The sequence below is a fragment of the Anopheles darlingi genome, chromosome 2 (assembly GCF_943734745.1).
Source record: "Anopheles darlingi chromosome 2, idAnoDarlMG_H_01, whole genome shotgun sequence".
In the NCBI taxonomy this organism is placed as follows: domain Eukaryota; kingdom Metazoa; phylum Arthropoda; class Insecta; order Diptera; family Culicidae; genus Anopheles; species Anopheles darlingi.
The window spans coordinates 64,779,936-64,792,669 of record NC_064874.1 but is presented as its reverse complement, the minus strand read 5'-3'; the positions used below and the strand labels follow the sequence as shown (position 1 = coordinate 64,792,669).

Below are 12,734 nucleotides of genomic sequence, written 5' to 3'. Positions count from 1 at the left end.
TGTCAATTGGCCAATTGGTCAATTAAAAACGAGAAATGTCAGAAAGAAATGGTACAAGAATACTCCAAAAATAACAGAAACTCTGTCTAATGGCAACATATTCGTAGAAGTGGCTAATACTAAGGGCATATCATTTTATATAGAAAGCTAGAATAAAATGTTTTGTTTTAAATCTGGAATCATTTTATCATTTTCATGAAGTCATTTTTAGATCTCTTGCTCTCCTGAGACGAAAAAAAAACATAAGGTTTTGAATTGAAGAACATTTATGTCAGTATAACTCATGACTCGAGAGTCTAAAAGAGAGAAATGTTAGAGAAATTAGAGGTTAGAAACCTGCCTACGACATAACATGTTCCGTATTGTTTATTGGTTTAACGCTTAAGGGGTGCTTTGGTTATTTTGAGTCAAAAAAAGGCTTATTTTTGACGATTTTTTGTGAAGAAACCATTCAACTTCATTTTTTCAAGTGAATGTCATATTAAACTAAAACTTTTCAACAATATTTGGTTCTTTTTTGGGGAAGATTTGATCTAAACTACGTTCATGGCATCCAATCTAAAAAGGGAGGTTTACTAAAATGTACTTTTTGCGGTGCCCATTGTAGCCACGTACCGGGTCATTAGAAATATACAAATGAATATTCTTTTGTTAGATTATAAGTTTATCTAGGTAGCCCCGTTGAGTTTTTGTTGAATTTTCCGTTTTTTCGATTTTTGGCAGATTTTTGATGTAGAAAAAGAGATGCTTTTTTCAATGTTTGCTTAAACAACAAGCTATTATGTATTATGTTAACATCAAAAATCTGCCAAAAATCGAAAAACGGAAAATTCAACAAAACAATATTTAATTTAAAATTTTTGTAAAAACTCGACGGGGCTACCTGGCAAATAATGTACACATTATGTGTTCAAAATTTCAAATCGATTGGTCCAGTAGTTTTTATGCTACGATGGGCACCGACTTTGAAAACGCAGGTTTTGGGAATCGCGATTCAAAGTTGCGAGATGCTTTGAGCCTTGTATGAAACTCTGTTTTTGAAAAATCAATATGTTTGTCAGTTTGGCTTTGATTGATCCCAAAATTTTACACAATACTCTTGAAAGGATAAGCACTCATAAAGAAATGTAAAAAGTAAATGCGAAGAAATAAAACAATATACCGAAGCCCCCCTTAAGCGAACAACATACCGGATTTCGTACGCCATAGTTTATCAGTTATCCTAGCATGGACAGTGTGTCTTTGTTAGCTCATTCTTATCATTCAACTAATCATGAATATTACAATAAAAAATGTGCCATGAAATACTTCTTTGAGGCGGATGTGTACTGTTAACAACCTTTTGAGAACTGAGATAAAGACTAATCAAAACATACATATGAGTTAAAACTCGTAAGGCATAAAGCATCTTGCGCTGAAGTTGACAGTTGGATCAATTCCTCCAAATTATGCCAATTCACTGCACAGCTTCTACTTCGTCGGACGTAACCATGGTCGCGGATAACAGACTTACAGACTTATTGACAAAACCTCATCTCATACCAGACTCGCAGCATATCACTAGCATATTTCCCAGTGCTTAGTCTATCCATCGACTTGCTTAATCTTAGCTGTGCCCAAGACCGGGAACCGTGATCAGATCATCAGCCTTCTAAGGCCAACCGAGCTAATCTCACGTCAGGATGAACACCCCAAATTGCTAATCGGCGTTACATGTCATAATTGACGATGAAATATGTATGTGCGAGCTCGGTTGAGACCATACCACTTTCCACGAACGCACGCACTGACGCACTGACGCACGTACGCTAGCCAACGGAACGACAGAAGGCCGGTTTGGCCGATGGAATCGAACGGCCACTTGACCGGAGTGTTTTCTCCATCAGCTTATCTAGAAACAGGACGGCGCCTTCACCCTTTTAGCTTCTAGCTCACTCACCAGCGTTCGTTCACTCGCGCCCTGCACCAGACGCTAATAAATCATTGGCAAGTTTCGCACAAAAGCGGCTGCTGCTGCTGTTCCTAGATACAGCTTCCGGAGCACGACGCCGGAGAGAGCGAACGTGCGAGCAGGCGAGCGGAATAGCCCGACCGAACGCTGCTAGATCATCGTCTCCATTTTGCCGTTCATTTTGCCGGAGTTGCTCAACCCAACTAACGAGGCAGACAGAAAGTGTGTTTACGGAGCACACCCCAGGAACGCCTTCCCGGTCGCCAAGGATCCGGATCAGGGTGCATCATCGAAAAGGCATCATAAAAATTAGTGCTAACGCTTCTCCGACAACATAATTAATTATGTTTTATTGTTATTGCTGTTGCGTGGTTCACTGTATGGCAGTGCGGGTTGTGTGTGTGTGTGTGTGTGGCTGGAAAAAGCGGCGTTTTCGGCGGTAAATGTGCCACGACACGGTTATCACACGATAATCAACTTTCAGGCCTGCTTTCGTCCGGATTTTGGGCTGCTCTTAGTTGGAACGGTCCCACAGGCGGCGGCATTCGCGAATTCGATTGTTTCGCAATAAATGTAATGGGATGGTTTGGTGTTTTTATGGTAACAAGAATGTGCTAAAAAGCCAATGGATGGTACATAGGTTTATCGGGTTTATATCTTGTACGTAGATAAGTATCTTGTACGTAGATAGGTTTTTTATCTCTCCGATAACTACTTATGATTACACATGCTAACATTCTTTATGATAACACTGATAAGAGTTATTGTAATGCGATGGGCCTAACTCCAGGCGATAGTCAGAATCATTAGAGCAGTTTATGGTAATTTCTAGGGTAAAAATGAATTTTGAGGCATTTTCGATAATAAAAGCGGCATCTTTTGAAAGCTCTTCTTGCATCAATCTCAAAAAGTATTCGTAAAGAGAGTATAAGCTAGAGAAATAAAAAGAGCACAGGTTCGAAGTATATGCAATTGTAACTCCAGTCAGGTCATGACTTTGCTAAGCAGTCCTTTTGGTGTTGGTATACGGAAAAATGTCAAGAAATAAAGCTAAACTAGTTGCAGTGTATCTAATAAGTAGAACATTTTAATAAAACATTTGTATAACTTTTGCATAAGGGACACAACAAGGATATCATAATGCCATTCTAATTGATCAATATTTATTTGGTAACATTTATTTTTGTCGAATATATTATTGATTAAACAAAATTTGTTTTATAACTGGAACATGTTGTAACAACAGACTTCCTTTGAACTAAACTACCCAAACTTTACCCTAACATCTTCAACAAAACATGCGTTCTATCTGTCCAACATACTTTCTCCAGGCATTATTAAAAACAAATTAAATTATCTCCTCTTTGCTCAACAACTTACCTTTAATCTGTTTGATTTTCCATCTCGCTCACTCACCACGCACTTTTCTAAGTGCGCGGGACTGTACGTACACGGACAATGCGCCCGGTGCGACCATTTTTTGACCATTTTTCACTCGAACGAAACCACAGCCGAACGACGACCGCGTACCTCCGCTGAAAAGTAGAACAAAGTGAAATCATCGTGACACAACATGATATAATTTCAGCATAAATTGAAAATTTCAATGTAATATTGATAAAAATTACGCATAAAAATAATTAATTTTGATGTGTCGCTATTTTATTGTAAAAAGTTTATCATTTCCGTGAACGCGCAGAATCATTCTACCGAGCATTTCCCCGGCAAATGCCAAGCATTTTGCTGTCCCCGAATGCGTCCGAAATGCTTGACGACTGTTGCTAGGGCTGCTACTAGCTAGCGACGCGCGGGTATGGGTGTGGACACCAGCAACCACGGGGGAAACATGTAACGATAATTATGCAGTTGGTCCCGTAATTCAAATCGCTCCCGAAATTATAAATCGTTCCACCCACTGTCAGGCGAAGGTAGGGGTGAGGGACGAAGGGTGGTGCGGGTGTGATCACCATAAATCAGCACGGATCGCCCTCGACGACGCTCAGTTCACCCACCACCCAACCGCCAGCAGCAGCTGTTTATCAAAGCAAACAATGTCCAACGAGTGGCGATGGTGGACGCACCAGACCGAGCCCTGAGTCGCAGCCTCCGGCATGTCCGGGCAGTGATCCCTTAGACTCCGACGTGTTGTGTCAGTGCACCGCTCCGTTCGCGTCGTACCTCGAAAGATGGCGGTCGTGGTGCGGATCGGCATGTTGCGGCAGTATCTAGCCTCCATTTTGGGTACGCTTTTCACGGATGCAAAGTTTGCAAAATCCGGTTCCCCGCAATTACTCCTTGATCCACCGGCGTTAATAACCGACCGGTACTTTGGCCACGTGCCGTGTTATCCGCGACGATCTACTAGTGCTGGTGCTGGTGGTGGTGGTTGTGCCAAGTGTGCTGTTCAATGCGGTGTTCGATGATATTGTAATTCGATGTTCTATCGTGCTCCGCTCCGCTCTAAGCTCAAAACCAAACATCATTTACGATACCCCGCACTCCCCGGGAACCACTCCTCAACACCCCAACCCCATGCACTTCGGCTAATGGTTTGGAATTTTCGGTATTTTCCATCGCGTTTTTCGGGGGTTCCGATGCTTCAGACGGAATAAATGGACGCCGCTCGGCGATGGGCGATGACGACACGAGCGTGGGCACTCGAGAGCGTTGCGAATGCACGTTTTGTTGAAAAAGGATTTTCCACCCCCGTCTGCACCCCTGTCTGCACCCTCTCCGGCGAGGGCATAAAACCTTGCAGAGTGAAACCATTACTGTCGACCATCCAGCATCCAGCGCGAGAAGATCGATCTGTTTGTTTTATCAATTTTCCTATCTACAACCCTCGACAATCTCCCTTTGTGGGGTGGGGGTTGAGGGATGGGACGGTGCAGAGTTATTATGCTCGAGATCGAGACGAGCGTTCGATCGACGGTCAGTGCCGGTCACTGCCACCGGAGGCAAATGGCGCAAACATATTTCACAGATTAATGGCCCAAGATGTCTTGCTGTCGCCGCCGTCGTGTATGCCTTTGGGCCTCTCTCTCTCTCTCTCTCTCTCTCTCTCTCTCTCTCTCTCTCTCACCCTCCCCACACAAAACGTACATCCCTTGTTATCATTCGTTAGTTTTTCATCTTTTGTTTTCCTTTTGCAGTGAACCTACTCGGTGTTGGCTACGGTACGGTGAGTGGTTGGAGTTCGGCGGCATTACCACTGCTCGAGTCGGCCGACCAGAGCCCACTGGCCGACCATGGTCCGATCAGCCCGGAGGAATCCTCCTGGATCGGTGGAGCGCTCTGCATCGGTGGTATCGTCGGTACGTTCGTGGGTGGGCTGCTGGTCGATCGGATTGGGCGCAAGTGGACGGCCTGGTTGGCCGGATTTCCGCTTGTTGCTGCCTGGACGTTGGTCCTGCTGGCGGATCACCCCGGGTATCTGATGGGAACACGGTTCCTGGGTGGTCTGGCCGGTGGCATCCAGTACGTGGCGATACCACTGTACGTCCCGGAGCTGGCCGAAACAAGGTACAGAGCCAGCCCCACGCCACAGGCCACAGGCTTTTTGGGACAGTGACAAAGAAACATAACACACACACACACTCATTAATACTTTTCTGTTCCGATTCCGATTTCGGTTACTACCACAGTAACCGTGGCGCTCTCGGCTCGCTGCTTGTCCTTTCCTGCTGTGTCGGGGTCGAGCTGGCGTACCTGGCCGGCGCTTTCCTGCCCTACCGTACCATCGCTTGGGTTTGCCTCGCCGTACCGCTCATCTTTCTACTTACCTTCTACTTTATGCCCGAATCACCGCACTATCTGGCCAGCCGCCGGCGTTACCAGGTAATTCCACCTGCCACGAGGCCACACCTCACATGTAGATGTTGTGCAATGGTTTCCACATAACATTAACTCCCCTCCCGGTAACTGGCCATTGTACGCTTGCAGGCAGCAGAACGGTCGCTCCGGTTTTACCGGACCATTCGCACCGGAACGGTCGTCACGATGTCGGCCGAGTTCGAGGAAGAGTTGAGCAGATTCCAACCGGCCGGTGGCAAACTGAAGTACCCCGCCGAAAGGACTACCAACCAGCATCCGGACCAGCACCAGACACCAGGAGCGACACCACGACGACTCCGATGGACAGATTTCAGTTAAAACTCTCCCGCAATTTCCCATTTCTTGAATTCTCCTCGAGCTTTCCTTCGAATTCCCCAGAACCACAGACCACGGAACGGAAATTAAACCTGAACCTCTCTCTCTCTTCTCTCTCTTCTCTTTTTCGGGATTGTGCTGGGGGGGGAATGTCCTGTCTGCACACGGCGTCCGTCTCCCTGGGCACACCGGCAGATACCAATCATGCCCGGCGCGCCTTCCTGATCTGCCTGTTCTTCATGACGCTCAACCAGTTCTGCGGTTGCTTCTATATGATGAACTATGCCGGATCGGTTTTCGCCGGTTCGGGTGCCGGTCCGGGCGACGGGCCGGGCCTCTCCGCCAACCAGTCGGTGATCGTCGTCGGACTGATTCAACTTTGCGGCTGCTACGCGTCGACGCTGCTGGTCGATCGGTTGGGACGTAAGGTAAACCGGTCCCGTTGGTGCCCCGATGGTGCTCTAATCCTTTTCGTTCTCTCTCTCCTTTTCTCTCTCTGTGTCGTCCTTGGAAACCGCAGCTTCTGTTGGTCATCTCGTCGCTCGGTGTGGCCATCGGTCAGTCGGTGTTTGCTGGCTACTGCTACGGGCAGACGTTGGGCTACGATTTGAGCATGGTCCGTTGGTTGCCGCTGGTGTGCTTTTCGGCTGTAACCTTCGTCGGTTCGTTGGGCGTTTTGTCACTACCGTTCGTGATCCTGGGTGAAATCATGCCACAGCAGGTAGCCCCGAGTAGCCAGCACCAGGCGCTTACCATTCTGTGACCTTTCAGCCCGTCCCCCTTCATTCGCTCTCGTGTGCTCTTGTCTTTCCAGATCAAAGGATTTGCCACCACGTTCTGTATGGCCTTCAATTGGACGCTAGCATTCCTAGCCCTCAAGGTAAGGTCATCTCGCATCTTCACCCCTTGAGGTCTCTAAGGATGGTCTCGGTACCAATTGCCATTCAAATGTCATCAATCCGGTTCCTGGAAGGACCGGGACGCACACACACACATACACGCTGGTTAGGTGATGACAATCATCAAAACCCATCGGGCCATCGTTTCGATAGCATGGCTGGCCGGGTTTGCTGTCCAGGCTGCTGACAGGCTAAGTGGCCTGACGTGATGGTGCATCCGTGCATTTTGCAATCGCCCTGGCTACCGGTACTGACGGGGTTTCAATTTCAAAACCGTGCCAGTTGGGGCGTCATAAAGGCTAATATCTTCATTACGCCCAATGGGCCTTCAAATTTGCTTTTAATTGACCACCTCCCTCTCGTCTTTTCTGTTTTTTCTCCCTATTTTTACTCTCTTTCTCTTTTTCTCTCTTTATGTTTTTCTTTCAGTATTTCGGCAGCATCGGAATTGTGTTCGGCATGCATGTAATGCTGTCAATGTTTGCCATCAGCTCACTGATCGGAGCCATCTTCACGCTGCTGGTGCTACCGGAGACAAAGGGCAAAAGCTTCGAACAGATCCAGCAACTGATGGAACGATGATAGCCGCCTGCAGCCTGCCAAACGCTTCAATTGAAGGTTGCGACGCTCCATCTTCCCATTCATTCATAAATAAAGCAAAAAACCCGGAAAAAAGAATCAAAAAAGACTTCAGACAGAACCAAAAAACAAAAAAGGGAGAAAGCGTTTCCAGACAAGCTTTCAGAGGGGAGCAAAAAGCAGAAGAAAAGAGGGAACCAAAATAAAAAGGCGCATTAATTGTGGGCCGGTAATGTTTAAAATAACATCATCGCTTCCATCACCACGGCCGGACGCCCCATACGGCCATCAGGAAGCGCGTAGTCACGTTCCAGTGATTCGTCTCGCGCTAATACAAGGCCCACGGCTCGAATCGGATCGGATCGGATCGGGTCGGTTGAGCTTTTGACTTCGAGCTTAATGCTGCTCGCTGCGAAGCTGCTCGCACTCGCCAGGACCACTCGCCGGTGGCACAATTCATTGTTGTTCGGGTAATGAGCACTTAATTCGTTAAGGCGAAGGCACTTCGCCGCAAGACGTGCCGTGAATGTTGAGTCCACTCGCAGTACGAGCGAACAAGCGAACGGATGCTACACGCAGATACCGATCTCTGGACTGTTTGCTACTTGGTTTCGGCGAAGGGGAGAAGGAGGCATTATCGTTTCAGTGCCCCGAGGAGGGGGTGTAAACAGCGTCCACCGCGTCCTCCACTGGGCTTTTTAATCGAGAAAAATCGATCCGGACGCTTGCTCAAATCGCCAGGCGACAGGAATAGAAAGAAAATAGAGCAAAACAAGCTTTTCAGACTTTTACGATGGCTAGACGGGCACGTGACGCTAAAATCTTGTCTGCAGAGAACTACCGAGAACTCCTACGACTCGGTGCAGCTTCCGTTTGCCTTTGTCAACTCCGCCAGAAATAGAACCAGCACCCCGCCCCCCGACACCGTTTATGGTCTCTCTTCAGTTCTCTAAAACCGTATCATAAACTCGATGTCCTTTCTCCAGTCTCCGGTCTCCGGTGGTCGAGCATGGCATTCCAGTAAAGGGCCCGCACGCCACTCGTTGGAAACAGAACGTCGCAGTCGCAGGTCGCGCGCGCGCCCATTGCCGCAGTAACCGCGATTGGCGCGCAAAACGAGGCCAACCGAACGATGTTGATGACCGGGACGAAATGCGGGACGTTTGCCACGTGCAAGTCACTCCGTGACGTTCGTCCCCATTTCAACAACAAGAAGAAGGAGAAGATAGAGGAGGGGGTACAAAAGGATTTACGACGTCCGATCCGATGGAGGCGCCCATCTCGTCTCCCGCGAGCAAACCAATGGGCGCGAGTGACCCAGTTGAGTGCCGGGATTTAGTGCGCAGGCTCGCGCATCAGACGATAGGGTGCTCAGACAAGCAAATAATCTCGCCAGATCAGTATTTACCGTTTTGTTTTTGAATTAGAATACTGATACCGGGCTACTGTGACCTCCAAATGACAGAAGAAAAATTCTATCATTATTTGAAATTTTATCTTAAATTTAAATAGATATTTTTCAAACCAAAAGCTTACAAAGGAATCAAGTAGAGTGTTGTTTAAAACGAAAGCTAACGGCTCCTGGTGGAAGGAACACCCTGTTCGGCTGCGCCGGGCCCCACCAGATCCCAGACAGACAAACTCACTGCACTCACTTTAGCTGTCAAAAAACTGTTGACCGAAAAAGTAATAACTAGCGCGCCCAGAGGTAAACAACACAAACTGCGTGTGTGCGTCTCTGTGCGTGTCTGTGACCACGACCGTGACCGACCAGTCCTTCTGATAAAACCCGAGATCCTGGTCAGCCAGTATGTCCAAAATGTCGCCGATAGTAATGATCCGTGCAAGGGCTTCCCGGTGCTGATGGTGCTCTAGTATCGTTCGTGTGTTGGTTGCTGCATGCCTGCCCCAGATGACCACCGAAGGTACTGCGCAAAACGTACGGACAGTAGACGTTCAGGTGGTGCCAGGATTCGCGGGAGGATACTGACCAGGGCTGATCAGAGTGGACAGTGCTTACGGTGTAAGTTTCCTCAGTCAGTCTTGTGTTGTGTGCGTGTCCTTCACTAGTTCCGGGCCAGTTCGTTGCCACGGTCCAAAATTGATCACTTTTTTCGCCCCCTCCCCTCGGTTCTCTACGCGCTCTCTAAATTGATGATTGATGATCCTGCGACCCGGGATGGGGAGGGCACTAATTTTGGGTGCATCACTTAGCGAATGCGCTTGATTGGCGAATGCGCCACGCTGCCTAGTGCATTGCATTTGCTAGCTCTTCTCGGTTGACCCCCAGGGGTCGGGATCGGGGCTGCTACTGTTGGCCACAACCATCAGTTGTTGCTGTGCAGCACACACGCTCCGCGATTCGCCGTTCGCCTGCAGCCAGCAGCGTCTCCGCTGCAACAACCGCTGCAACATTGCAACAACCAATCGAGAAGGGGACGCACCCGTGCTTTCTCGTTTCTTTTCTCTCTCCCCGTGCCAGTCCGTGTCCGAGAAGTGTCATCATCGATCATCATCGATACCAAGTTCGGTTGTATCACATCTGGTGGGGGAATCGTTCATTTTCTAACACACGCCGCACCCTAATTGCCCGTGATTGGATTGATAGCTTCAAATTGTGACTCCAGACGCACTCCAGACGCGTCCAGACGCAGAGGAGTCAGCGGTCAGCGCGATTGTAATGCGATTGGCCGGCCGGGTACGATTGATGGACCACGATTTGATGCACGATTTGCCCTCCAAAAAGGACATCCTTAATAATCCGCCGGGCTTCCTGCCATTACTCAATGCAATGGCCGGCCCCGTCAATTAAACTAATTAAAGCCTTAGCCCTAGACACTGCTGCTGCTGCTGATGCTGCATCCTGATGCAAATCATTTGGGACACATGATTCCCCGGCTCGTGTGATGATCCATCCGGCGCAAAGTAAATCAATTAACAAAACATTAAAGCATAGTCCCCCTAGCCTCGGGTATCAGGACCAGGGCGATGATAGGCATTGCAGTGCGTGTGCGTGTGTGTGATTCAAAAGCATCGCACGCTCTGGTCAGCTAATGGCGGCAAGCGGTTAATTAGAGGGAACGCGATGATCCTGATACGGGCCGCACACCAGCGAATCGATCGCGCCATCGAAAATGGTGGCCGGTGGCTGCTGGATTATTGAGACCACCACATCCTGCCCTGCGGGAAGGAATTTTGAGGGCCAATTTAAATTCTTACTTGCTTCACGTTCCGCGATGATGGTCAACATCAATCGGGCATGCTCTTGGCCTCGCTGGCGAACCTTATCTCAGCTCGGTTTTAATGATTGTTTGTCGTTTGGTTTTTGGGGGATAGTTGTTTTATTTTATGTTTTATATATTTTTTGGAGCCGGGCAACACGGCGGGAACTCCAACGACGGCTACCGGAGTCTCATTACCGGCGATCCCGAATTGCGCCCGTAATGCCTAATGATTGTGGACGAAACGGGCAAATCTGTTTCCCCTATTTTTTGCTTGTTGTTGTTGTTGTTCGCTATTAGCTGCTTCGTACAATTTAGCTTTGATTCACTTTGTTAGCATCGGTTGTTGTTAGCTCGTGCTGTTCGTTTCGTCACGCTCGTCAAGATTGTAGTGGAGTTGTTTTTTTCGATTTTGGCCATAAAATAAATCATTAGGAATGTCGCTCTTCCATTCGGCCGTAGTCGGCGTGCTGATTAAATGGTTTAACTGATTTTTTTTTCTGTATTGCTGTTCATTGAGCAGTTTTTCTTGGGAACGTAGAAATTGAAAATGGAAACTTTTTGCGAGCCGGCTTGTCTAGTCTGCGATGACAATCTGCTTTCCGGCGAACAGTTTCAACGAGTTGCGAAATAGTTGGTGAAAGGAAATATTGCTACTGCTGCTTTTTGCTCCGCATCCGTCTATATGGTATGTTATGTCTGGGTGAGGTCAAGCCCTTTCGTTTGAACGACGATTGAACCGTTGATATTCACCCCAACTGGTAGCTTGTGTTGCTACCAGCAACGCTCCAGCGTAACTTCGGTTTGGAGTTGATCGCTAACCAACGCAGAAATTGGTTCCCATGTTGGGAACGTTATCTTGAGCAGAAACGCGACAGAAATGGTCGGAAACGAATCTGAAGAGCACGCATCGATGATTTCCCACCATGGGCTGACTGCAGGTGCGCCCTACTGATTGGTTACCACGGTTACGCTGTGCAATGAACCCGATCGGGAGCAATACCGATCGCACAATGGAATCGATGCCATATATGTATGTTGTCTTCGCCTCCCCCGGTTTTAGCCAACCAGCCACCGAGTGAGACTATCTGGTGCGTGAAAATGAACGCACGGAGCAGCATCGGGCACTGGAAACGAAATGGAAAGTCATTTAGCAGGCCACTCGCGGCGTAATGGCGCCTCGGTATCACATTGTCGTTTGATTAGTCGCGATTACGTGTGCGTGTTGATGTGTTGATGTGTATTTGATATGCTTTTCCTTCTTCTATTTCTCTCCCCTCTCTCTCAGTCATCATCCAGACAACAACAACAACACCAGCTGGAATGAGATCAGCAGTGAACACAGGCGCGCGCGCACTCGATGACGTCATTCTGCGTGCGCGCATGCCGCCGGTTCTTTCGGTGGGCGCCATTCACTTTTATCCTCCGGCACATGCGTGAGCACCCAGCATGCCATGCCGCGGCTGTGCCGGCGTACGGTGCCAGCGTAAATGCATGAACGCAGCGGCTTCGATGAATGGTCTCAGACATCATCAACAGCAACAGCAACATCAACAGCAGTGAGTGCGTTGCGCAAATAACGCGAGCGAAGCGAACGAAGAGCAAATTGTTTGTGCGCGGCGACGACGACGCGGACCGGCGAGAAGAGCGAATGAATATCGTACCAGCAACAACAACAACAACAACAGCAACATTATCGTCGTCGTCGAACACGCACACAGCCAGCGAAAGCAGATAAAACGGCAGCGCGGGGCAGTAAGTACGCCCGCTATAGAACGCGCGACGCGACACGACGCGACAGTTGGCCAACGTCGTCGTCGTCAACGTTGTCGTCGGTCGATCAGTACGCGAGTGCAAGAGATACGGTGCGGGCGCCTGCCGGTTTGTCGTTCCGCCACCCACCGGGTGCGTGCGAGCGTGTGTGTGTGTGTGTGT

At 48.5% G+C, this 12,734-nt stretch overlaps 1 protein-coding gene across 1 annotated transcript; it reads left to right on the top strand.

Annotated features, from left to right (window-relative positions):
- The first annotated feature begins 4,036 nt into the window (after positions 1-4,036).
- Positions 4,037-7,754, top strand: LOC125959726 (facilitated trehalose transporter Tret1-like). The gene is made up of 8 exons (XM_049692619.1): positions 4,037-4,192; positions 5,104-5,473; positions 5,596-5,788; positions 5,894-6,098; positions 6,296-6,528; positions 6,621-6,821; positions 6,915-6,980; positions 7,429-7,754. Exons 1-8 carry the CDS (start codon positions 4,138-4,140, stop codon positions 7,579-7,581), a joined length of 1,476 nt encoding a protein of 491 aa, XP_049548576.1. The 5' UTR covers positions 4,037-4,137; the 3' UTR covers positions 7,582-7,754.
- Positions 7,755-12,734: the final 4,980 nt, after the last annotated feature.

Coding starts and splice junctions, on each gene's coding strand:
- LOC125959726 (XM_049692619.1), top strand. CDS start 4,138: ATGGCGGTCGTGGTGCGGATCGGCATGTTGCGGCAGTATCTAGCCTCC. Junction 6,529..6,620: donor TCGATCGGTTGGGACGTAAG/GTAAACCGGTCC, acceptor TGGAAACCGCAG/CTTCTGTTGGTCATCTCGTC. Junction 6,822..6,914: donor GTGAAATCATGCCACAGCAG/GTAGCCCCGAGT, acceptor TTGTCTTTCCAG/ATCAAAGGATTTGCCACCAC.